This window comes from Emydura macquarii, unplaced genomic scaffold (genome assembly GCF_026122565.2).
Source record: "Emydura macquarii macquarii isolate MOO-44397 ecotype Brisbane River unplaced genomic scaffold, CSIRO-AGI_Emac_v2 contig_306, whole genome shotgun sequence".
NCBI lineage: Eukaryota > Metazoa > Chordata > Testudines > Chelidae > Emydura > Emydura macquarii.
This window is the reverse complement of record NW_027130443.1, coordinates 12,279,473-12,305,172: the sequence shown is the minus strand read 5'-3', so window position 1 is coordinate 12,305,172 and position 25,700 is coordinate 12,279,473. Positions and strand designations below refer to the sequence as shown.

Genomic DNA, 25,700 nt, shown 5'->3' with positions numbered 1-25,700 from the left:
CCCCGGGGTCCAAGTCTCTCCTGGGGATACAGCCGAACCAGGAAGCCACCAAAGCATTCGGCACAACATAGCACTCCTGGCAAAGGCTGGGGGCTGGAAGAGCAAGGGATTGAGGTGTGGTAGCACACTGGTTTGGGATTTCTGGCCCAGAACAGGAAGAGGTATTGTAAATCATGGCAGGGAGTGCACTGATCCAAGACTGCGCTAGGCGGGAGGGGAGATGAACTAGATAATATGCTCTCCAGTTTCAGTGACTGGGAGTGGTGCAGCAAAGGAGTGCTGCAGGAGCTCAGGACAGAGCTCAACAACTGAGCAGGGTCTGAGGAATCTCTCTCTGCACTGTCTATGCTATTGCCACCTTGCATTTCAATTAGAAAATGTGTTTTCACTTCTGCCCTGAACTGCTGCATGGTCTAGCTGCTATCACGTCCCACCCTCAGCAGCTGCGGAAGAGATTCCTGGATGGAAAGTCTGCAAAACACTTTGGGAATTTGGGGATAAAAACACCACAAAACAAATGCAAAATTAAGGTATCTAGCCCCAGCCTATATTAGCGGTCTCTTCAAGTTTGTTCATACCGGGCCAGATTCTCAGCTGGGGAAAACTGGCACTGAAGTCCATGGAGCTACTCGCATTTTCACCAGTTGCAGATCTAGCCTGCTGTGTTTCTAGTCCTTTGTCTATATAAGAGAGGTTCAAGATAATAATAATACTGCGCTTAGTCTTCAGGAACTGTGGCTGGCTAGTAGAACTGGCGTCTCAGTGCAGGTGGCTGTACGAAGGATAAAGAGCATGCCAGGTAAAATGAAAAGTGATCCTTTTTATTGTGTTATCAATTCACTTTTTAACAACAATTCCACAAAATATTAAACACTGTGCAAGAAATTGGTCTATGGCACACCAGAAATAAAAATCAGAGATCCAAAAATGCAACATTATGAAGAACCTACATTACATACACAGATTACTTCCTAAAATACAGTTTTTTACAAACCTTGATTTGCGTTTGGCAACAATATCAGAGTTTGGCAAAAAATAATAATAAAACCAGAGAGAAATAAAGAGCGCAAAGTATCAGACGCGTGGCTTCTCTTTTTGATGAAGTAAATGAGTTATTTTTACTCTAGTTAAATAAAATCAACTTTTTAAGTACTCGTAAAAGGAAGAGGGATTTTTGTTGCACAGAACCAGGCAAGAGAGTTCTGAGTTCCCCATTAGCATTTCCTAAGGGTAATGATCTGAACCCCCTCCTCACACAGCTGGAACGTGGCTATTTAAGGGTAACGGACACAGTGCTGGATGTCCAGAGCGCACTACAGCACCAAAGGGACTGACGTTTTAGAAGCACCGAGGGCACAGTGCTCTTATTTGTGACGGAGGCTTCTGCACCCCAGTGCACCAGAGCGCAAAGGAGGCATGAAAGCAAGTACGGCTGCTCCACGTCTCGTTGCCAATGCTTAGCTGGCCTGCTCTTCTAACGGATCAGCCTGGCTCAAACAGGGAGGGATGCTGGTCAGAGCTAGGTAAGGAAAGCTGCCTTTATCCTAAGAGGAACAGGACCAAAGATGCATCCTGGAGCACTGGAGTTATGTTTATAACGAGGTGGCTGTTTACGTGTGGGGATGGGAGACGCTCCCAAATCCTGGGTGACCTTATGCCTTGGTTTCAAGAATAGCCCATCCATCGGGAAGGCCGTAAAGGGCGTTCCAGGAGCGGGTGAGGCGCATGGCAGGGAACAGCCTCATCTCTCCAGCTGGAGGCATCACGCAGCCTTTGGAACCAAGGCTAGTAGTTGTGTCACTAACCTGTTTGTCAGGGCCCAGAAACTTGGCACACAGCAGGGGAAGAGCCTCCTGGCTCCTTGCTGGCCCAGCTGCAACTCCTCCACAAGCAGGGAGACGGACTGGCTTAGAGATTACATCCCTCACCTTGCTACTTTGGGCAACAGCTTCACCACATGCTAAAGAAACTTCAGACAAATCTGGGCATGTTTGCCATCAACAAAGGCCTTTGTGGAGCCAGGGCCGAGCTGGCAGCGGCTGTCTGGCCACTAATTTGGATCACAAAAGAGGCACCACTTCCTTCCACTCAGAGCACTTAAAAAGTCCTGAAAGTGTCTTTTTTTTTTTTTTGGCAAATGCACTAACAATGTACAAGCTGCTACTGTAATTTGCACTTATATTTATGCTATACAAAACCATCTACAGTATGATCACCCATTTACTCAGACAAGGAAAAAAGAAAAAAGGCTGAGGATTTTTCCACCTAGAGACAAGTCACCAGTTGAAGATACATCGGCTACCCAAGTGGCAAGGCTCCTTCCAACCCTCCCGCCCAACAGAGCTAGCTGTTCAAACCTAGTTGCCTTCGCCACCCCCCAGCCATTCCTCCATCTGCATCAGAGAAAACCAAGGAGAGGCAGGGACTCCTGACAGCACAAGGCATGCATTTGTGAAAGGTTCATGAAAACATGGTCTGGATCAGTGCGGCCAGAGCTGCCAGCTGCCCTCAGCTTCTCTCCTCCCAATATTCTTTGCATAGCTCTTGTGGGGAACCACAAAAACATCGACTGTATGAATCAAGGGAGTTGGCTCTTCTTGGCACAGGCATCCTGTCCCTATCTCCTCCTCGCCTACCCTCGCCTTCTCAAATTGTGTCCTGCTCCAGAAGACCATTCCCCAGGCCTCTCCACACATGGGGTAATATGGTACAGGCTAAACTTCACTACAGCTTCATAGTGTAAATGATCACCCTACCCCCTCCCCGGTTATCAAACCGGATGGCACATTAGAGGGATTCAGACAGAGGAAGGTTAGCTGAAAGTGCAGAACTGGCTATGCCAGATATATATAGAGAAAAGGAAGGTTGACACCAATGTGCCGGACTATTTGGTGACTGGTTAGCTGGATTCAACAGCAGAATTACCTGTGTGGGAACAGAGGGTCTGCACTTTATATGGTAACTAAACACTAACTCTGCAGACGTGGTACAGGGGGTGAGCCTGACACAGGGACAATTTGAAAGAGCTTTGGAGAGGAGATGGCTGTGGCAAAAGGGGATAGAAAAGGGCTGCTGAAAGTGAAGAGAGGGATGGCATCAACCTCAGAGGTGTAGGTTTTGGGAGACTCAGACTGTGTGAGCTAATGACACTGGCACGTCTTCCACTTGGGTCTGGAGTGGAGTCGAAGTGGATAGCTTCCGCCGTAACCCCTGCCACTAGCTTTCTCCTCTGCAAATGAAGGAGCCAGGTCTTCTGGCTGACCTGTAAATTAATGCATCTGCCTGCATGGTCCACTGCACCATGCACTGTTCTCTGACAGAGGAAGAATCAGCAATCTGGAGTAGAAAAATAAGGCTGGAACTGTACTAGGTTAAGAACAGAAGGAATCCTTAATCTACAAGAGAAAACCCCACTGTCGAGAACCCAGGACACACCTTGGGGCAGGGTTAATTTCCCACCCCAGAAGTTTTAAATCACTTGAACCAAAGAGAACAAAGGCATCACTTGCCAATTTTATGGGAATAGCTCAGCCCACAGGAAGCCCCAAAGGTAGCTGGCTGCCCCGGGAGAGGCTCATTGGGTCTCTTGGCTGAAAGGTAGTTTAATGCTATGCACTGGATGGCCTACAGCAAACCAGCAGTTCACAGTTCAAGGAGCGTGAACCCAGTGCCAGCCCAGAGGCTTTTTAACAAGCAAGGGGAAGGCTCATGGCAGAGGGAAGCAATACCTTCCCCTCCTCTGTCTCTCACTTACTCTGGCGCACAACCACAGGCAGGGCAGGAAAAGGTGTCGGCAACTAGGTCGGAGCTTGCTGGCTGATTTCAGGACTGGAACCCAGGGCACTTGGAAAGGAAAGTGGAAGGTCGCAGCTCCCTCAGTGCAGGGGAAAGTGGCAGCAGGAAACATACGGTATGCGTGGCAGTTTGGAGTAGTGTTAAAAATGTTAGTTTTAAAAAAAATGGTTTAAAAAGGCAAGTGATTGTGTAATAAAAAGCTGACAAAAGATCTGGAACCCCCGTGATTAACAGAGCACGTCTGGACTGCATGATGGCCGCTCCCAACCGCTAGCAGAAGCCGGCTCTGTCCATCAGTTGCACAAACAGGTACAGTGTAGCTGGCTTTTAGAAGAGGCAGACTCAGATGATTAGGTTCCCCCACCCAGTGGTAAATCTCTCGGTGAGCGTATTACCAAGCAGACAGTCCCTGTGTGCACACTGAGTGGGGAAAAAATCTGAGCTCTGTTTCTGTCAAAGCGCTGCTGTCAACGACTCACCTATTCTCCCTCTAGATTTTAGGCTCTATTGTGGCAAGAGCTCTCTCTTTACCCACCTCTCTCTTCACTCAAAGTAACTGCTGCTGGAATGCATTCCAGGAGCACGAATCCGGACAGAGCCTGGACTGTGTTCCAGAACTGCCTTTGGGAACTTCACATGCATCTGAGAATATGCTATGGCACTTTTCCCTTTCAGGAGCAGCCAGGAACATAACAGAGGTACAGTGCCTGCCTGCCTAGGCTGGGCTCAACGCTGATCCCAACTTACTCGTTTTACTATTAAAAGGTGCGGTTCCCATTATCGATATGCACGTCTTCCCTCCCCCAAACTGGACCTCAGAAGAGCCAAAATCCTCAGCGTTTCCATGAAAACTTAAACCAAGGTTCTCCTCTAGCTTTTCTTGTCTACAGCACATAGGTAGATCTGGTGACAGGCACCTGCCATCATTTGAGGGCGTCAAAAGGGTAAAGCACTGGGCTTCTGTTGAAGGCCTTGACATTTTAAACCGATCCAAAACAGAGGAAATGGCTCAGTGTGGGAGGTTACCTAGGATTCCATATCAGAGGCCTTTTTCCTTCTCATCTTGAACACAATTTGGGCCAAAACATGGCAAGACCATGTATAAGTGGACGTGAAAATGATTAGTACTTGCACCTTGAACTTGCCAGTACTCAACTCCCATTGCAAATCAGAAACAAGACATTAGTAACTGTTCTGCTGCTTCTGAAGCTTGTTCATCCCTCTGAAGTGGGCCGCTCACCTGCTTTTCCATGTTCTCCATCAAAAGCTGGGCGTTCTCTTGTAGGAAGAGATCTAGGCCTGCCTGTTTAGATAAAGCTGACAGTATTAGACAGGTTCGCTTATAAGCTGATAAGCAAATCCACTGCTGTGACAGAGGACGATTCAGAATTCTGCTATGTTCCTAGAAAATGATCCCAGGATGCACCCCATGGTAATAAATCTAGCTACAAGGGAGAGGCGGCAGTACTTCCCTGAGCTCTGATCTTTCTTCCAAGCACCATTTGGGTTGCACTGCAGGGGAAGGGGCTGCTCAGATCCTGCATGCTGCATCAAGGATCCACAAAAGGCCTTGTTCTCTGTACAGTCCCCCTATGAATCGTTATTACTGTCACTTACATCCTGCCGCAGGTGACAAAGGCAAAACAGAAGTGACTACCTCCTTCTTCTACCGCCTGCTCTGTGTCAAGTTTATTCCTAAATCACAATGCCTGTAGTTATGTTGGCAAATGAAAAACTAGTTACATTTCATATTTCCAAGGGATGGAAACTGTTGGATTTAATACTTCTTCCTTACAGCCATAACCCCATCCCTGCCAATGAATAGGTTTTAATGCAGCAGATTCATGTTCATCACTGAGGAGAGATGGGAGGGCAGCAGCTGCCAGTTCTAGTGTTTTGGACGTAGAATCTCTGAAAGGACTGGATAGAAAAGTTTCAACAGGACACTGCAGAACAGAATGAAACCCACCGCCCATCCGAAAAAGACAGAACAAACCCAACTAAGAACCCCAACATCGCAGTCCTGCTGGGAAAATAGTGGTAACATCGAACTAAAAATCCAAATTGTGATCAGAGGGTGTAAATACCCACATCTCCTTTGCATTGGGCAGGGGCTGCTGGCACCATTTTTATAGTGGGGTGCTGAGAGCCATTGAACCAAACTGTAAACCCTGGATATAATGGAAATCATTTCAATGGCACCCTTAGTTCCAGCATCTAAGGGCTTGAGCCAAACATGACAGAGATAGTCACTTCAGTTTTCACGGCTGATAGGTCACTCTATGAAGTATATTATCCCCACAATGTGATCTGTTTGTTACAAATACCGTAAGATCATATGATGCTTCAGAGCCACATGCCACATTTCATGGAGAGAAAGTTTCATGATTTCATTACACTTTACAATACAGCTGTCAAACACTTTGCCCTCCATCCCCCACCACCACTTCTGAATTTACGAATTTGCAATATCTTTTTTTTTTTTTTTTTTTTTTTTTTAAAAGAAATTTTAAAAACCACTGCCACCTCCTCTGCCCAAATCTCCTCTCCCCTCAAGAAACAGAGCAAATTAGACTGAAATTCTTTCAACAATAGGTCAACTGGAATAACAATCAAAAGCACACCCAAAGCGTTACCCAAATACTTTAAAAGGTCAAAACTCCATCTTTTCAAGAGGCCATAAATCCCATTGGTGAATGCAGTTAAATTCTTGTTTCCCCCACCACCCTTGAAACCAGAATGAGAACATTGAAACTGTATTAATAATGAGCCCACCCACCCCAACGCTGTTCTTTAAATTTGAACCCCCCTCAGTATGGAAATCACTCAGGAACAGCCGAGCCCCCTTCTGAACACTCCTAATTTGAGATTTTAAGTTCTTTTTGACGCCAACATTTAGTGTTTATCCCTCTGCGCAGTTTTAAGTTTGTGACTTGGTTTAAATCGATACAGAACAGTGCCCTGCCTGAGAGAGAGTGCGCGTGAGAGCAAGGAAAGCTATAGGATGATACAAGGCTTTTTGTCCTTAAAAGGATTCTCCGAGGCGGGCACTCCAACCAGCAGTGGGTCATTCCTGGCATGTTGCTCACAGTAATTCATTAGTTCAGAAGATGCTTTGGAGACCTAAATGTCCAGAGAGAAAGAAGAGTTTTAGTGAGAATGCCTAGGATATCCCCACGAACTCCCCAAACAGGCAGCACCCACCTCAAGTGGTGTGCACAAGACCAGCTGCTCTTAAACATAATTTTGAGTTATACAAATGTCCAGCAAGTGCTCTAAGGAGAGCCAGAGAGTGGAATTTTAGGGATAGTGACGTTACCAGTCCAAATGTTTCACAATGGAAACTCTACAAAACTGATCATCAGAAATAAAAAGGGGAAACGAGCATGGAAAGAAATTATTTAAGACTGTGGTATAAATAAACTGACGCATAAGGGAAAACTCTCTCTCCTGTGGGGAGGGTGGGGAAAGAGATTTTTAAAATTATATTCCCCCATCCCATAAGTAATTTCTCTCATGATTAAGGACTTTAGGACAGAACGCATGCCTGGAAGCGGCCGTTCTCTGCTGCTAAAAATGGAGTCTGAAAACCACAGCACTGAAAGTAGAAGCCGTTACTTAGGACTGTGCTTATTTTAGTTCAAAGATTTATTCTGAGAATTTGGATCCTGGAGTAACAACCCAACCCAGACACTAGATGGAAGGACGGAAACTCAGATGCACCTTTTAGTAATTAGAAGACTGGGATGCATGGTTAGGTTTAAGTCAGAGAGGTTTCATCAGCTTTGGAGACTGCACTTAATACTGAATCCTTTGCTATTGACTTAATAGCTGGTTGCACATAAGGCTAACACAAAACATACGGAATCATCACATCACAGGAGGTCTCGTCTGGTCCCAGATGTGAATTACTTGTATTTGTAATTGTTTTAGTCTAGGTTTCTATTTCAGCATCAGATCCTGCCATTGCAAACCTTTCGCAGAATCACAGACTGCATAGACATTTAAGAATGAAAAGACTTATTACATTTAATTCCATCCCACACCCTTGGACGGCAGAGAATGGACCTTTAATCTGTTTTTTAGTGCTTTGTCTACACCATGTATAAATGACCCAAGCAAAGGGGCTTCCACTGTTTCCCTGGGGAGATGATTTTAGTCCAATAGATTTTAGTCTCACTGGTAGGAGTAATTAAGTAAATAATTATGAGAAGGAAAACTCCCTACACGCTGCCTCACACCGCAGGATGCAGTCAGGACACCTCCCAGTAAAGCCTGCAGAACGAGAGCTTGCACTGGAAGATTCAGCAAGCTGGAGTGTTTCCATTTCTAAACCGTCTAGCCACAATTCAAGGTACCAAGTGCAAGAGGAAGGGTAGCCTGGTGCTGAAGGCACTGAGCTGGGACTCAGGAGATCTGTGTTCTGTTGCAGGCTCTGCCACAGACTGACTTGGGCATGTCACTTCATCTATGCCTCACTTCTTCATCCATACTTCCTCCCACCCTCTGTCTTACCGTAAGCTCTTGTGGGCAGGGACCATCGCTATTTATTGGCAAAGTACCTGCTACACACTCTTGGTTGGAGTCTCAGTATAATAGTATATTGCGATAGTTTCTAGAAAGCCTAAGAGTCATGGCAGGTTTCTAACACCAAACCTGTGGAGGGGAGAGTGTAACTATCTGCTCTGCAATCAATGACCAGGTCAAGCCTCCATTTAAAACCAACTACTCACATGGGGCTCGAAGGGACGGTAATGATTCCTAATTCCACAGCACAGGCAGGGGAGAGAGATTATCTTGAAGAAGTCAGACAGCAAGTGGCTGGAATGCCCTGGCAATGATCCTAAATCTTTAAGTGATTTCTAAAGAGTTGAAACGAACCGAAGAAGGAACAGGGAAAGAGACAACGGGGAACAGGCGGTGTTCTGTACTAGAGGTGTGCGAACTCTTTAGGTTGGACGGCACGCTGAGTTATTCGGGAACTGGAGAGACAGATCAGGATTGTGGGGCACTGATGGAGCGGTGAGTTCATCCATATTTATTTGCAATGCAGATAGACATTTTCATTACGAAACATCCAGAGAAGAAAATGGAAGAAAAAAGAAGACATGGGGGAGGCAAAAATCATGCACATCTGACCCGCTACCTGACAGGACCAACACATCGATTGCTTGGACAGGGTTTGGTTTGTGGCTCTAAAAACACCAAACCAAAATTGGTCCAGACAGCACATCATCTCCATACACACTAAGTAGTGGTATAATGCAGTCCCCCTCCATTGTTTTTCTTTCCCAGCAAAGCATCCACAATAAGTACAAAGGCAGGTAGCTATACACACGCCCTTCTTGCTCCTCACCATGCATGGTTTCGGATCTGAAAGTCAGACGCTTAGTAATACTTGGAGACTCAGCAATGTCTGGACAAGGGAGACCTGTAATTTGTTTGGTCTTCCCTGAACTGGCCTCTCTGATCAGTGCAACACTGGAGTCTGGAAACTGTTTCCCCTAAAAACAGCTACAAAACCTCAGGCTGGATTTAAAAAAGAAATTCCAAAGTAGACGCAGCTCCTCCTGTACATTAAAAGCTCAAGATGATGAATCTATCCCTGCAAGAGTTGCAGGAATTGACAGTCAAAGAAAACATTCTTCAACCAGGAAGCGTTTAATTCTTAAACCAGGAGGAGTTAATGTATATTTAACCAATATTTTAGTTTTTATGGTGTCTTTCATCGCCATCCAAAGGTTTTTTTTGCTCTGCTTGATGACAGGAAGTGTTTTTCTTGAACAATTCTGTGCAGTTACCAATCCACCCACCTCCCCTCCCCTCTCAAGGAGTTTCACTTCGAGTCACTGACAGCTGAAATGCTGAATTACAACCTTCCTGCCCCTGCAGACCAGTGCATACAAAGCAAGTCATTTTCCAGATTTAGTGCAACACTGCTGGCCATTGGCCCAACAGGAGTCAAGGGTTCTAAGAATGACTTTGGGGGTCTTGCTCATTGGAGTGGAAAGCACAGAAGAGTCACAGGAGCTGACGAGTTTGCAGGCAAGGAGAAGAAATACGGAATGACAGTGGGCCCGGTAGTACAAGGTGCTAATGCACAAACTAGCACCTGTATCCCTCAGCAGAAGCTGCCCATTGGAATTCACACGCTCAATGAGTGGAGATACTGCAGCCACCTGGAGGGTTGAGAGCGGCATGGATCCAAGAACATCCTTAAGGATGCACTCTCACACCCACCGTGCCTCCTGGAAACTGGAAAAGGGGCAGAGGGGACATATTCCATGTGTCCAGAAGAAACTCCTCAAGAATGCCACAATAAAATGCCTCAGAACAAAGTTTAACTTGTGCGTGCGTATAGAGCTGTTGCATTTATTCTGTAGTCTAAGATACAGCAACGACAGAGAAACAGCAAGCCAGAGACCCTTTGGCAGAGATTGTGAACTGCATTCAGGCAGGAGAGAGAGAAATAAAAGTTGAAATGGTTTGTGTGTTACTCATTTAGGAAGCAGCATTTACTAACAGGTGCTGCAAAACCCAAGTCTGCTAGAGAAGTCACAGCAGCACGTGCCTCTGCTACAGGGTGCTTTCAGTGCAGAGCTGACAGAACTGGTTCTGCCCATAGCATAACTGTAATGGTGACTGAATGTTTTTCCAAACAAGCATTAACAGAGCATTTCCCCCACCCTGAGCAGTCTACATAGCACAAAGCAATATAGAGAGCGACAATCTGCAGCAGTTCCCAAACAGCATTCGTCCATAGGAGTTACGGGAAACTTTCTAGCAACAGGCCATGATTCAATAGCAACATGGAGCGGTTCCATAGCCTGTTCTGGGGCAGGCTAACGAGCATTGAACAGAGAGGCTCCTCTCTTCCCAACCCCAGAGAAAGGTTACTCATGCATGCGACTCCCAGCCCCTTCTCACCTTGATCCTCTCAATCCCAGCCTCGATACGGAGCTGCTCCACCAGCTTTCGGGCCTGTGCTATGTTGTTAGTCGTTGACATTGTCTGCCATCGGTTCTAGGCCCCAGCACCCAGAACGCTACGACAAATCAAAACAGAGAGAAAGGTTGGATTTTAGAAGCGAAAGGTCCACTCTGCACTACATCCTCTCGGAAAGATAGAGAAAGGGCTAAAGCAGCAGGATTTCACCTTCTTGTCCACTGTGTCTTCACGCTGAATCTAATGCAACATATAAGATGTCACTGTTCAGAACTGCAACAAGAAACTCATGTAACCAATCTAGAAGAGATCCTATGTAATATGTTGTGACTTGTTTTCCAAGTTCCCTTTATTAGATACATTTTGAATAAAGGTATTACTATGCTCCTGTTTATATATTATAAGGGTCTTTTCAGCAAGGGAGGAGCTTACTAACTACAGAGGAAAAGTGAAAGACTATACAGGACGTGCTGCCAAATGCACAAACTGAGCAGACTGAAATATTAACAGAAACATTTTCCAGTTATCTCAGGCGAAACATTTCTAGTTAGATGGGTCTCATTGTTTCTTTGGGTTCCCACCCTCATCTTCTGCTTGTTGCATTTACCTGTTGTCTCATCTCGTACTTACACTGGAAGCTGTTTGAGGCAGGAACGGTCTCTCTGCTGTGTGAGAGTATGGTGCCACGCACAGTGGGGCCCTGATCCGTGATTAAGGCCCCTTGGGACCAGCACAATACAAAACATACGTCACCCTGACCACCAAACTGATTTTTAAATGGGTGTCTTTGAAAAGCAGAGTAAGAAACTCAAACAGCTCAAAGGAGAAATCTCCACCGGGATGGGAATTTAGATGGATAACCAAGGAGCAGCGAAGACCCAAGATGGCAGGAAGAGCAGAGAAAAAGGCTCTCACACCAGAAGGGGGAGCAGCATAGAAAGGAGGCTAGTGCCTAGACAAGGAGCAGAGAAAAAGTCAGAGATGAGCTGATACAAGGCCTTTTCAGGGATATTTAGAGCATATGTCTCGGATGAGGTCTTGCAAAAAATATGGGCCTGAGTGTATGTCAAAGCCAAGTACATGAAAGCAGTGCTCATGCTGGAACAATGCCAGTGGTGACGACATGTTTCAGAAAACGTGGCAGCGTGATCCAGAGTCACGCAAAGCAACGGGAAGGGATTTCATTGTCTGTCCACCTCTTCAGCTGCCCTGGGAGCTGTCTATGTGATGAAGGGAACAAGATCTTGGTACCATCAATGCTGCAGAAAGTCAAATACATTGGGGGACACTTCTGACACATTGAGCCTCCACCACAGCTAGCATTGTTTAGCTGTGCAGCGCAGACACAATCAGGGTTTCAATCATGCTACTGCCTTGGGTTTTAAGAAGGCTGCAGCCTGGCACAAAACAAACATTGTTCCCAGGGCAGCAGAGCAAACCTGAGGCAGCAATTCAACACTGTCCAGAACTACGATATTCATCCCTTGAATAAATCTGTAGGACAGAGGCCAGTTCAATTCAGGGCAATCACGGTAAAGTAATTAAATGCCCTTCTTTAAACATTAGAAAGTAGCCCCCAACATTGCTTTTGTCATCTACTTTAGGTGGGTTTGTTCAAATTAAAATAAAACTCAGCTACTGTCATCAAAGCATAGTGCTGATGACTGGCTTGGCAGCCCCCTTCATTTGCAATCATGGACGCAGCATCCTGTGATATGCAGGAGTGTTACCCTTTGCCACAGTTTCAACCTGACCCCCTTTAGCAAATTTTGCTCCCTGATATCCGCCACTGAACAGTCCCACAGGCTGCTGCTACATCTGTATTACCCCCGGGCAGTTCCAGAGGAGGCATTTGAAAGAGTCTCCTCTGCTTTTCCTGACAAAGACACACCCATGATCTGAAGGAAACTGTTGGGAATTGAGATGACAGGGAGGGAGGCAGTGAGTCAATATTGCCTCCCATCTTGCGACTCCTATACCAACTGCCAAACCCTTGGTAATTGCAATTGGACTTAAAATCAGAGCAAACATCAGGCTGGAGATGAACCACACTCCCAGATCTCTAGTCAGCCAGCTACAGGAGTCCTTGAGTGCTAGCTTTAATCCACAATTTTTCCAACCCGGACAGCTTCAAAGCAGACAACTAAACTGCTCTTTTTAAGAGGGAAAAACAGGCATTTGTCCTGCTTAAAAATATCCTCTCAGTCTAAATATAGACATTAAAAGGGTGTATTCTGGACCAGAATGGCACACTCTGGGCCTGTTTTGCTTGGCAGAATTGTGCAATCCTCAGTGAACTTTCAGATCCATGACAAATTCTACTCGTGAATTTCGTTTGGTAACATGGAATGCTGAAGAAAAACAAATGGTGTTTCAGCCAACATGACTAATTCTATTATTAGACTACTCCCTAATGCAGTACACAGGAATTTTATTTGGAAGTTTCCCCTCCTGTACACTGGAATATGTTATCAGTGCAACGTATCAACCCTCAAAATATTGTTACCGGAGAATCTGTTGTCAACAGCATTTTAATAGGTCAAGCAAAGTTTTATTTTAAAGCAGGAGGCGGCAACTCAGCTCATGTAGAATTTCTGGTTTCTCAGGAAAAGAAAAGCCACAGAGATAAAATACAGGTGGTTTACAAGGGGAAGTACAGGTCCTGATTCTTGCCTCAAACTACTGGCATCTGCAACCACCCAAATCCAAACTCCAGTGACTCTGCAGGTTGGGGCATAATGGTATCTGGAATTAAAAAGTGATGGGATACTACAAAATCTTAATCAGCTGTCTCAGCACACTACTGTCACGAGACCCAGATGTCACAATCTTAAAAACTTGGCTTCCCTGCAGCACAATCTGCCTCCTTGAGATTGCCTAGAAGGGTGCATGGGAAAGCGTCAACTTTGTATGACTCAGCACTTTTCTGGACACAGTGAGTAGAGAGGGAGCATGCTTAGGATGCTCCAAAATTTCTATCTTTTCCCATGAAAAAGCAACCACAGTTCCACCTCACCCACCCACGGGTGAAAATAGTTGCTTTAAAAAGAAGTTTTTCTAGATTGTACCAACATAAGCTAGGAGCTGCAAAGGGCACTTTATCTTGAAAAAAGCTTGCTGTTATAGTGTGCAGAGCTACACAAGAACTGCTAATCTCCCCAACAAATACTGACAAATTCAGAACAGGAACCTCAGAGGCCTGTGATGCAACCTTGTATCATCTGCAGGAAGCAAACTTATTCAGCACTGAGCTCTTATACTGAGGGCATGTCTACACTGAAGTTAAATTGACTTAATTGAAGTTGACATCCAGCCACCACAGTAAGTCGGTCGGATGTGTCATACTACACTCACTGTGTCGGTGGAGTGTGTCCTCACTAGCAGAGCTTGCAGTGATGCACAGAGCAGTGCACCGTGGGTAGCTATCCCACAATGCAACTAGCTGCAAGGGGTTTTGGGAAGGGCTTGCAAAGCCTCATGGGACCAAAACACTGTTGCAGGGGGCAAATGGGAACATGGCTTTGACCTCCCATGATGCAGTTTCCTCCTTCCCTCCCCAATATCAATGGCAAACAGCCCATATTTTTTAGTGCCTTTATTCAAAAGCCTGGCTTAGCCATGCATAGGACATAGACCCTGATCATCTGTACGCTCTTGTGAGAATTACAAACATCTCCTGCTTCATCCTGCAGTATTTCCAGAGCCGAGACAGGAGCCACCGTGTGGAACACTGTGATGTCATCCAAGCAGCCCCGCTGCAAGCCATAGAACGAAACAATTCCCAGTTCCTGCTAGCAGTCGCGCAGTTCCTGAACATGGAGCGCCATTTCTGGTCCCAGGAAACAAGCACTGACTGGTGGGATCGCATTGTTATGCAGATATGGGATGACAAGCAGTGGATGCAGCACTTTCAAATGCAGAAGGCCCCTTTCCAGGAACTGTGTGCAGTGCTTTCACCAACCCTGAAGCGCTGCAACATGAAAATGAGACCTGCTCTGACAATGGAGAAGCAAGTGGCAAGCGCTCTGTGGAAACGTGTGACACCAGACTGCTAGCGGTCAGTGGGAATCAATTTGGAGTTGGTAAATTGACTGTGGGAGCTGTTGTGATCCAAGTATACAGGGCCATAAATCGACTTCTGCTAAGATGGGTAGCGACTTGGCAATGTGCAGTACATAGTGGATAGCTTTATTGTGATGGTGTTCCCTAACTGGGTGGAGCGATAGATGGCAGGCATACCCGTCTTGGCACCAGATGACCCCACCACTCATTGAAGTCTGTAGGAACTGTGTATGCACAATGGCAATACCAGGTAGAGAAGGGTGCTAGATTAGCCCTTGAATTTTTATAGAAGGCATTCAAATAGTTGTTCCCTTCTCCTGACCCCCCCAAAGATCTCCTTCACATACAAAACTAACTCAACCATGTTTGGTTTAGCTGAGTTTTGGACCTTAGTAAACTGAAGTTCTCACATTTGTTTACAGTAGAGTTGCACTAAGATCACCACTACAGGTTCACAGTACAGTGCCTAGGCTTTTTGCAGAATGCACAGAGTTTAAATCTCCTGAACCCCCCAGATTTATGCCCCATTCATCTATTAATGCATGGCAGTCAAACAAAGGATTAGACAGTTATTAAATCCAGTAGGACCACGAGTGAAATTAAAACTACAATCCTAGTTTCATTTGGGATTACCTACAAATAATCTGACCAAAAAGCTGCTCTGCAATTCTCACCAGATCAGTGTGGAACATTTAGGACCCAACTCTGCAAAGGGTCAAGAACCCTCAACTCCTATTTTATAAATGTGGGCTCCAATCTGCAGAAAGCCAACTAGTTTTCCTTAACATGAGTATGCAAAGAAACTTATTGAAGCTGTGCGCCATCCTAATTGTTAATTTTTGCCAGTTTCTGGGGTTTGACATCATTACTTGGCACAAAACCATTAATTGGAGCTCTGACGTGCGTAACAAAGGGAGACAGGCATTGTTTAAGCCTTTCAGTTTTGATCACGTCATTCTTCAAAGCCCAGATTCTTTTTGGTTTTAAAAATACAAATGGTTATCATCAGAATCTTCTCCCCCTCCCTCAAAAGAGTAACCACTGCATATATTTTTATTATATAAAAATACCTCATGCCACCTATAGCCTTCATGCACAACATGCACCGAACAATCCCATGTGCACTTAACATCTGTACTGTACCTGAATAAAATGTTCAGATCAGCCTCATCTGAAAACTGATTGTGTTGGAAGCAATGCTGTTCAGATGAATTTCCGGGACTATATGGGCTAATACTCTCGATGTGTTCTGGTTCACTCAAGAAGGTACATTTGAAGAATACTTGAGAAGCAACAAAGGCCCCTGTACACTCTGCTTTCACAGCCAGACAAGAGGGAAAATTAATTTCACTGACCATCAGTTATTCTGCATTTAGCTGCCTTCTAAGTTAACTTCATTTTCATTTCTAACCTAGCAATTTGAATCATGAGGACAGGATAATGAAATTGCATCTTAAAAAGCCCAGGCAGTATTCCAAGTCTGGAGAGCATTTAAGTGCAGGTGCAGCAAACCATTGCTCATACCTTGCTTCTCTTTCTCAAGGAAACTACAGGCCTGGTTATAATGTAGGGCCTGGTCTACACTGCTGGTGGATTTCAGCTTTTTACTAACTTCTACTTACCACGGCGTCCCCACTGCGCTGCGCCAATGGGAAATGCCCTCCAGTCGACACAGTGTTACTCTTCTTGCGGGGGTGGATTAGTGGCGTCGACTTCCGGGATCGATTGAGCTGGTCAATCGATCCCGAGGAATCGATCCTGCACTGCCAACAATGCCGCTGACAGTGTAGACATACTCTAGGACGCTTTACATTAAAAGGGTGACAAATGCAAAATTCAACACACCCTGTGGAGGAACTGGAACTCCGGCCACAATGCTTTGTTTACACTAGACTGATTTTTCTGATTTCCCATCATTATGAGAGCACAGACGAGGTGCTGGCAGTCACTGGTTGTCTGCATGTTGTCTAGACCTGCTCTGAGTAGAATTAGATGACAGTTGTTAGAATGTTGGTGGCCAATCGACAGTAGCACTCCTGCCTGCCAAAGTTACCAAATGGTGCAGCTGCTAGGGGTGGGGAGCTTGTATGGACTCTTCTCCAGGATTAGAAATTAATTGGTGAGACCAAGGCAAGTCATGTAACCTGCCTATGTCTGTTTCTTCATCTATAAAGTGGAAATGGAAATACCTGCCCACCTCAGAGATATTGAGGATTTGTTAAATTTTCATAATGCACGAAGATGGCAAAGCCATATTTAAGTATTAATGTTAACCCACCTTTGTAAAGCCCTCAGCGCTATGGCGGAAAGGTGCTGCAGAAGGCCAATGATTTCTTACTGTTGATTCATTCCAAGTTTGGGGAAGAAATAAGTGCTTGGACATTTGTTGTTTGCTTCCAGACTTTATGGTCAGCCAGCAGCAGCTCACCTGAGCTCCGCTTGCAGAAGCAACTATAGCTGTTGGAACATCAGCACCAACACCACACTGGATGTTAAACGAAAAGGAGCTTTGCAGGGAAAAGTGGAGGCCTAAGAAACAAGAAAGGCAACTGTTTATTTCCTCTGATGTATTGAATGGCTTCTTAGTGCAATTTTTCTTATAGTATTTTCAAAATTTAGTGAGCAATTTAGCATGCAGCTCTACATCAGGGAGCCTTACATTGGAGATTTAGCCAAATATAAAATCCCTCACCTAGTGGAGTATACAGCAGTTATGCAACTTGGGTTATTACTATGCACACGTGCTGCTCTTCCATTGACCTATCATGCACCCATTCAACACATACATTGCATGTACTGACAGCAGTCCCCACTTCTCAAGCAAGCTAAAAAGAACTGCTGTTACTACAGATCTGGTCAAGCATACCTCTAGTCTTAGCTGCATGGTATCAGTGTGTTCTTGGACTTTAAGAACATCTCAATCAGTTTCTTTGAAAACGTGGTGGATAGTTAAATTGCCTCTTGAGTTTTGATTGCTGGAATGTTTCAGGTAGCCAAGCTGTAATGCAGGTCACATTCCAGCACTGCTCTGCCAGGCAAGTATTGAAAAAAAAGATTTCCGTTACCTTGGTAAATAATTGACTAAACGCGTCATTAGCAACTGGAAACCATGAACACAAAAGATCCGGCAGCTTGCTGCATAGCACATGAAAGGCTTGGATTACCATTTCAGGACCTTTAAGAAGCCAAAATAAACTTTTAAAGATGTCATTCAGTAGATTTATAATGGATACGTAAACAACTCCCAATGCAAAATCCTTTGGAAGAGGACTGTATGGAAGTGTGTTTGAGCAAAGCATTTGTGATCCTATGCTAGTTCATATCGGAATGAGGTTTAGGCCACACTGAAACTGCTCTTTTCCCCTCGAGGATAATATTTTTAAAGGGGTGTGTACCCGGGAATACAATTTTAAAGAGAATAAAGGAAGCACAAGACAGTCAGGACAGTTGGGTTGTTCTCACATCTCTACCACTGATTTGTTGTGCAACCCTGGGCAAATAATTTTCACACCCAATGTTCCTTACCTGTAAATCAGGGATGATACCTTACAAAGATATAGAGAGAAGCACTAAAGAATATTTAGATACCTGTCTAGGAAGACCCATCCTTTCTGGGTCATCTCCAATGATGATTCTGCTATGAAAACTGTTCACAGTCCATAGACTGTTCTGCTTTTGCTGAGAAATAAGATAGGGGAGGTAATATCCTTTCAACTTCTGTAATAACTTATGTATTAGGTTTTCGGATTTCCAGTGTGTGGGAGCATGAGATGATTTCTTGTTTGAAGGAGGTCCTTTCTGAAGTAGGTGAGATGCAGGAGATGGTTCCTCAGTTTTTGGGTTTTTTTTTAAAAGTCCTTCTGCAGACCTGTTCGGTATATTTGCAGTTGTATCTAGTGGTCAGAAGATTACAGATGGTAAATCCTTTGGGGTTGATGTTTTATTTCTTGCATCAGGAAGTAGATGTCACTGTTTAGTCTCGTTTCCTTCATGTTGTGAAGTTTCCATTTTAAACAGCTAAATTCGATATCTTTCATATTGTTCACAGTGCTGTAGCCATTTTGGTCCCAGGATACGAGACACACAAGGTAGGTGAGGTAATATATTTTATTACTACTACAAAAGCAGCCATTGGGAGAGATGGAAATCAATTAAATTAAGAATGTGCATGTAAATACCACATAGGTATTGTGCCAATAGAAGGTATTCCCTCACCTACCTTGTCTTTGATAACCTGGGACTAACACGCCTACAAACAACAACAATGCAAACTGCCTTCCGCTCATGACTCAGCAAAGTGATCCCATTGAAAAGAAATCTCCTGCGTCATTCCTCCTTTGCCTAGCCAGGTTTTAACTCTCTTCCTACTCACTCTCCCCCTTCTCTGACCCAGCACTCCAAAAGACAGTGCTTCTGCAGGCAAAACAGCCTGGGTTTCAGGAATGTTGCATTAATACATGCAGTGTTAAAACACTCCTATATGTATATTCACTTTGTTGTGTAAGCAATTATAGTATGGCTGGAGTCTAAAACTTCAGAAAGTTAGGCAGAGAACTTCAAGACTGCTTATCTCCCCATTCCTCCTCCAACAGCACAGCGCTCTGAAGACTTTAGAAAGGGAACAAACTATGGGTCATGATCACCTGGTCATTGAAAAGCAATGTTGAAGAGGTGACGCAAGCACAGGACACATGCGACAGAAACAAGGTAATAGCACTTCCCATAGAACAACATTGCTGCACCCTCCCAAATGCAAGTAAAAATACTACGAAGGCAGCCATTGGGAGAGAAAGCAATCAATGAAATGAAGAACGTGTACGTAAATTCAACACGGGTATTGTACTAACTGGCAGTGTTTGGAAAGCTCTTTAAGGAAACAAGTGTTGAAAGCAGTGAGGAAGCACTGTGCAGTGTTGCAGTAAATCAAGAGTGGGGGTGATGAAGGACAGAGCAGCAATAGACCAGAAGCAGGGACAGAGCAGCCAAGCAGAAAGAATTTTGATTTGGGGAGGCTTACATGAATTCCAGGTATAAAATAAAGGCAAAACTGATCATGGAAAACAGAGTAAATCCCAAGAGGAAAGCTAGACTGAGTTGTGGGAAGGCCAATCCACTGTTTTCAATTAACAAAATATGCAGATCAGTTAATTGAAACCCATCTCACACAAGATATAAAACAAACAATCTCATTGTGTATAGAGTCCTATGACAGCTTGACACCACTGCCCCACAAACAAGTTCCTTTGATCTAATGACTGACTAGCAGTTGGCTGGAGAAACCCTTGCAGAAACATCCCCCATGTAATCAAGTCCCTCACATGGGGGGGGGAAGGGTACACTTTACTAGGGCCCGGCCTAGGCTGCAACCCCCATAGGTGTGGGGGGCGAGGGGGCCTGTGTTACAAGTTTGTACTGGGCCCCAAAAAATTATGCTTGGGCCCTGCATGTAATTTTGCAGAAAAGAATCAAGTTCCATCAATAAATCAAAAAGAATTAAAAGGCTCAAAATAAGGCTGATCTAAAAGCAGATTTCTTTATTTAAAATATATAAATTCCCTTTAAGGAGTTCCAAAAACTAACAGCTACTTCAGAGTTTAATATATGATAAAATGCTTTACACAATGTTTATTACTGTTTGCACACTAACATGCTTGTTGATTTGTGTCCCATAAATGCAATGCAATGAACATTTGAAAAATGATATTTTGTCATTAAAAACCAAGAGTCCTCAAAGCCTGAGATCATCCCAGCTTCTGTTTTGTTTGTTATTCCCATAAACTAGAGAGAATCCTCAGTTCCAGAGGGATAGCCGTGATAGTCTGTATACTGCAAAAACAAAGAGTCCTGTAGCACTTTAAAGACTAACAAATTTAATTTCTGCAGGCGTAAGCTTTCGTGGGCTGCAATCCTCAGAGTTTCTTGCTGCAGGTTCCCTATTCCCAAAGCAATTTTTCATGCCCAAGGTAGTTTACAATTCTAATAATTTTAGCGTTTATAGCAGCAAAACGATTGCTTTGCTGAGTCACAAATAATGCAATGATACCAGTAATACTGGCACTCAGCTGTGAGAAATCGTGACTCAGTACATTACAGTATTGGGGTGGAACACAAGATTAAAAAAAACATCATGGCACACAATCTTAATTTGGCTTTTAAGGATTATTTGCCCACTTTCATACTCCCGACTCCTTTCCATCAAAACACCCTGCTTGTCTGAATTTAATCTGCAAAATTAGCTCAGAGACTGGAGTTCAGTTCTCTGTTCAGCATTGTAACATCACTGAGGTAGCAAACAAGTTAAGTGGCAAATTTTTCTGCACGTCTTGGATTCTAGTTTATCCATTCCTCCTCCACAACATCCACAGCATTCCCAGGAATGCACGATCCTCGAGCCAACCCCTCCATCCTGCCCCTTGCATTCTCTTGATATAGTAGTGTTTAACATACAGCATCCAAATTAAGTGAATGAAGCTGCCAACCTCAGAAGCATACACCTAAAACACAGAGAAACCGGACTTGTCCTGACAGGTTGTCATTTGCAAGGTATGAGATGAGGTGTCATGAGCTGTGCTACAATGCAAAACTGACACCCCAAGCACTTAATCATTTACTTTGTATAAAATGGAATGTGCAACAACAAATCCCTTTCTTTTTTATGCAATCAATGTCACCTCCACCCTCCTACCCACAGGGTGTTCTCCAGCTTAATGACAGGAAGTATTACAGTAGGAAATAAATATGCATTGATCTCTCTGGTTTCGGAATTCTTCCCATATTTCTCATAGCTGGGAAGTAGCCACTCCTAACGGGCTATATAAACAAGTTAACTGCTGGAGCCATGTTTGGGTTTCATTTTTGTTTTTTTAATATTAAAAACAAATAACTTAATTCTGATGGATGTCACGGAGTTCAACATGCTAAATGAAAAGCATCTGAAGAATGCACTTCATGATGCTGCGGAAGCTAGCTTTGGTTTCACATCCCAAATCGCTGACACTGACTGAACTGTCTCCCACACATCCTACCGTCAAGTTGCTGATGGAACTGGCCAGGGCATAAGCTCAGCAGTTGCACCCGGGGACTCTATTTATGAAGTAGATGTCTACAGAAAGAGGTTTGAGAGAGAAGAACATATTGCTCTCTCAGAATCTCCCTTGGCTACTGCCTCGAATATATTGCAATTTGTAAGCCAGCCGCTGCATGTTAAAATCTCCTCACTACAGCAGTGTGTGTAATTCCACCTCAGGATAAGAAAATTGTTTAGTACAAGACAGACATTATTTGCAAGTAGTGGAGCTACATACAAGTGTGTACATAAACCCACACACACCCCTCCCATAAAAGCCAGTCCCCCACATGAACAGCTTTCTGCATCAGAGACATAGAGCCACTTAGGCCTTGTCTACACTGGCACTTATGCCGGCAAAACTTCTGTCGCTCAAGGGTGTGAACAAAACACCCCCAAGCGACCTAAGTTGTGCCAGCATAAAGGCTTGTGTAGCCACATTATGTCGATGGGAGAGAGCATGGGTACTAGGATGGTTCCCCAACATACCAACCTCTTCCTGGGCCATCTTGAAGAAGAATTTCTGGACAAATGCACCATGAAACCAATGATATACCTGAGATAGATGGATGGTATTTTCATCCTCTGGACAGATGACAAATTCCCTCACAGATTTCCACCATAACTTCAACTCCACCCGTCCGCTAAACTCTCTTTGGAACACTCCCGCATTAGCTTCCTGGACACCACTATCAGCTTCAACAATGGACCCCTACAGACAACTATATACAAGAAACCCACAGATCACCACACCTATCTTCACAGATCCAGTAACCAATACAAACACACCAAGAAATCTCATCTACAGCCAGACACTCAGATACCACAGAATATGCTCCAAGGAGAAAGTCCACGATACACACCTTAACACACAAAACTGCTTTTACTAAACAAGGACACTTCAACAGAGAAATAGATCACATCATGGAAAGGGACACCCAAATACCTTGAGAGAACCTGCTTCACCAGAGAAATAAGCCCTCTTCCTACCGCACACCCCTAGTTGTCACCTACCATCCCACTGGAACCCATTTGTGGTATCACCCAACTACAACCCATACTCGATGGGAACTCCATCCTGAATGAAACTCCCTCTTCTGGCCTTCAAACAACCCTCCAACCTCATCATCAGAAGGAAGATCCCCACAGACCAGGACACACCAACGCATAAAAAGCACCAGACCCTGCCAGAACAGATGCAAATCCTACAGACATATATCCACTACTATCATGCTCAGCACTCCTCACAATACACCTTTCAAGATCCATGGGTCCTACACATGCCTATCACAGCATGTGGTATACCTCAGCTAGTGCACTAGCTGCCCCACGTGGGTGAAACCAGACAATCACTACGCTCTCAAATGAACTCTCACAGAAAAATAAGACAAAAACGCCACAACACCTGTGGGTGAGCCCTTTGCACAAAGCGATCGCTCTATATCTGAAATACTAATCTTCATCTGCAAAGGAAACCTGCCCAAAAAACCTTTCAAAAGACACGCCTGGGAGCTTAAATTCATAACTTTGCTAGACACTGAAAATCATGGTCTTAATAAAGATACTGATTTATGGCTTATTACAACAATCCTTATTAACCCCACTTTTTGTCCTAGTCCACAGGGGTGTTAATGGGCCACTTCTCCCTGAATGTTCCCTCAGAATATGAGCTGTGATGCCCTGAGTACCCTTCCCAGACTCGAGGACGAGATCTGTGCAGCTCGAAAGCTGGTCTCTCTTACTAACAAATTGGTTCAATAAAAGGTATTACCTCACCCACCTTGGCTCTCCAATAACAATAGGGACTCAGTCTGCATTTCTTATAAATGTTCAACTATTTTTAATCAGTCTCCTAACATGGATTTTTTTTTTTTTTTTTTTTTATAAAGTGAGCACAGGCTCCAAAGAAAATCCTTGCTTGCAGATCACTGACCTGCACTGACCCTGGAGGAAAGAGAGAGCTCTTCCCACACGGCTCCTGGAGGACAGCCAGGAGTGCACTCTGGCAGCTACTACAGAAGCAGAGCGGGACTTGACATGAGGTAATGCACATGTAACTGAACTGTTACTAAGCACAAGTCTTGAACCCAGAGCAAGGCTGGTGCTTCAGGAAAGGAGGGGGATGGAGACTGGTAACCAAGTGTACACTCATTTGGTGGTTATTTCTTTTAACGATGACCTCATGCTTTTTTGGGAACAGAGAGTGGCTGTTGGGTGATGGCTTTTACTTCTTGTCTGGGGAGAACAAAGCAGGCTCCATTTTTCTTTTACACTTCCTGCATCAGTAGCTCAACAGCTGAATGAGCTATTGAAATTTTTCCTGAGTGCTGCAATTTTTTTTAAACCTCCAAATTTCTATGGTATAACAAACAATACACAGTGAGATCATTGCAAGAATCTCTGCAGACGGTAATATTTTGGGTTGGGGAACATAACATTACCTGATACTGTCCCTCTCAGGACAAGTCCCACATTTTACTTTTGTTCATTAAAAGGATTTAACAAATCCAAGTAAAGTGTCTGCATTTTGTTTGGGCTTAAACATTTCCCCACCGCATTTACAGCCCAAATGCTGCAGCACAATGCTAGTGCATGATGACTAGCAGGTTAAATTAATCTAATGTATTTTCCCCACAGTAAATATTTATATTCTGCCCAAGTGTTAGCTTTAGGGTTAGGACTCCATGGCACTGAACATCTTCTAGGGTAGAGGTTCTCAACCTTTCCAGACTACTGTGCCCCTTTTAGTAGTCTGATTGGTCTTGTGTGCCCCAAGTTTCACCTCATTTAAAAAGGACTTGCTTACAAAATCAGACAAAAATACAAAAGTGTCACGGCATGCTATTACTAAAAAGTTGATTACTTTCTCATTTTTACCATACAATTATAAAATTGATTGGAATATAAACATTGTACTTACATTTCAGTGTATAGTACATAGAGCAGTATAAACAAGTCATTGCTGGTATGAAATTTTAGTTTGTACTGACTTCACTAGTGCTTTTTAATGTAGCTTTTTGTAAAACTAGGCAAACAACTAGATGAGGTGCTGTACCCCCTGGAAGATCTCCACGTACCCTCGGGGTATGCGTAGCCCTGTTTGAGAACCACTGTTCTAGAGAATCCCAGTCCAGGACACTTGCAATTTAGTTCCATTGTCCCAAGATGAGTGGAATTCAAGTAATAACTGAGTATCTGAGGCTGACTCCCTCTTTTCCTTTTCAGGATGATGAGTATATGCTCTGCTTCTCAGTTCTTGGACTAAAACAGAGGCTAGCACTGGGGCTATGGTTCAAGGATCCCTGCCTTTGGTATTTTGCTCTCCGTCATGGTTCCCCAGATCCAGATACTAGTGAATTTCAGACCTCATTTATTTTGTTGCTTTGAGTTTTTTTTAATGTAGTTATGATTTGGATTATTTTGCTGATCTACTAAAGTAAGCAGGTGACGTAGGTGAGATGGGATGGAGAAATAGCTTTCTAAGGATTTAGTCACCATGCCAAAAGTACATGACTTCAAATATAGCAAGCTGAAAAAAATACCATTTCCTGTTATCAGCTAGGAAACACCTTTCTCCCATTCCAAGGTCTGAACTGAGAATCCCACTAACTAATCATGGGGTTTTTATAGAACACCCTCATGCAAGCATTTCAAAGTAGTTCAACATGACCACAAAATAAATTTATAAAGCCAACATACATCTATTGTTTTTTAGACAGCAAATTTGAGGTGAAATCCGAATACATTTGGGTTTTCAATTTAATCTAGAAAGCAAATACGGGCTCCCAATTCTGAACTGAGCAGTTAAGGACATCAGTGAGTCCAGAGCAAA

General features: G+C 44.1%; 1 protein-coding gene across 7 annotated transcripts in view; it reads right to left on the bottom strand.

The window, feature by feature from the left end:
- Nucleotides 1-800: 800 nt before the first annotated feature.
- GNG7 (G protein subunit gamma 7) overlaps nucleotides 801-25,700 on the bottom strand; it is a 118,220-nt gene continuing 93,320 nt past the window's right edge. For 5 of the 7 annotated variants that reach the window (XR_010921990.1, XM_067559735.1, XM_067559744.1 and 2 more), the window contains 2 exons: nucleotides 10,723-10,840; nucleotides 801-6,918 (listed from right to left, as the gene is read on the bottom strand). Coding sequence is in view for 6 of the 7 variants with exons in the window: in XM_067559735.1 (XP_067415836.1) it covers nucleotides 6,793-6,918; nucleotides 10,723-10,803 (207 nt within the window). In the remaining variant the exon portion in view is untranslated. Of the gene's footprint in view, nucleotides 6,919-10,722; nucleotides 10,841-10,950; nucleotides 10,981-17,080; nucleotides 17,447-25,700 lie in introns of those variants that run through there. The other 2 variants (XM_067559763.1, XM_067559753.1) reach the window with 2 other exon arrangements.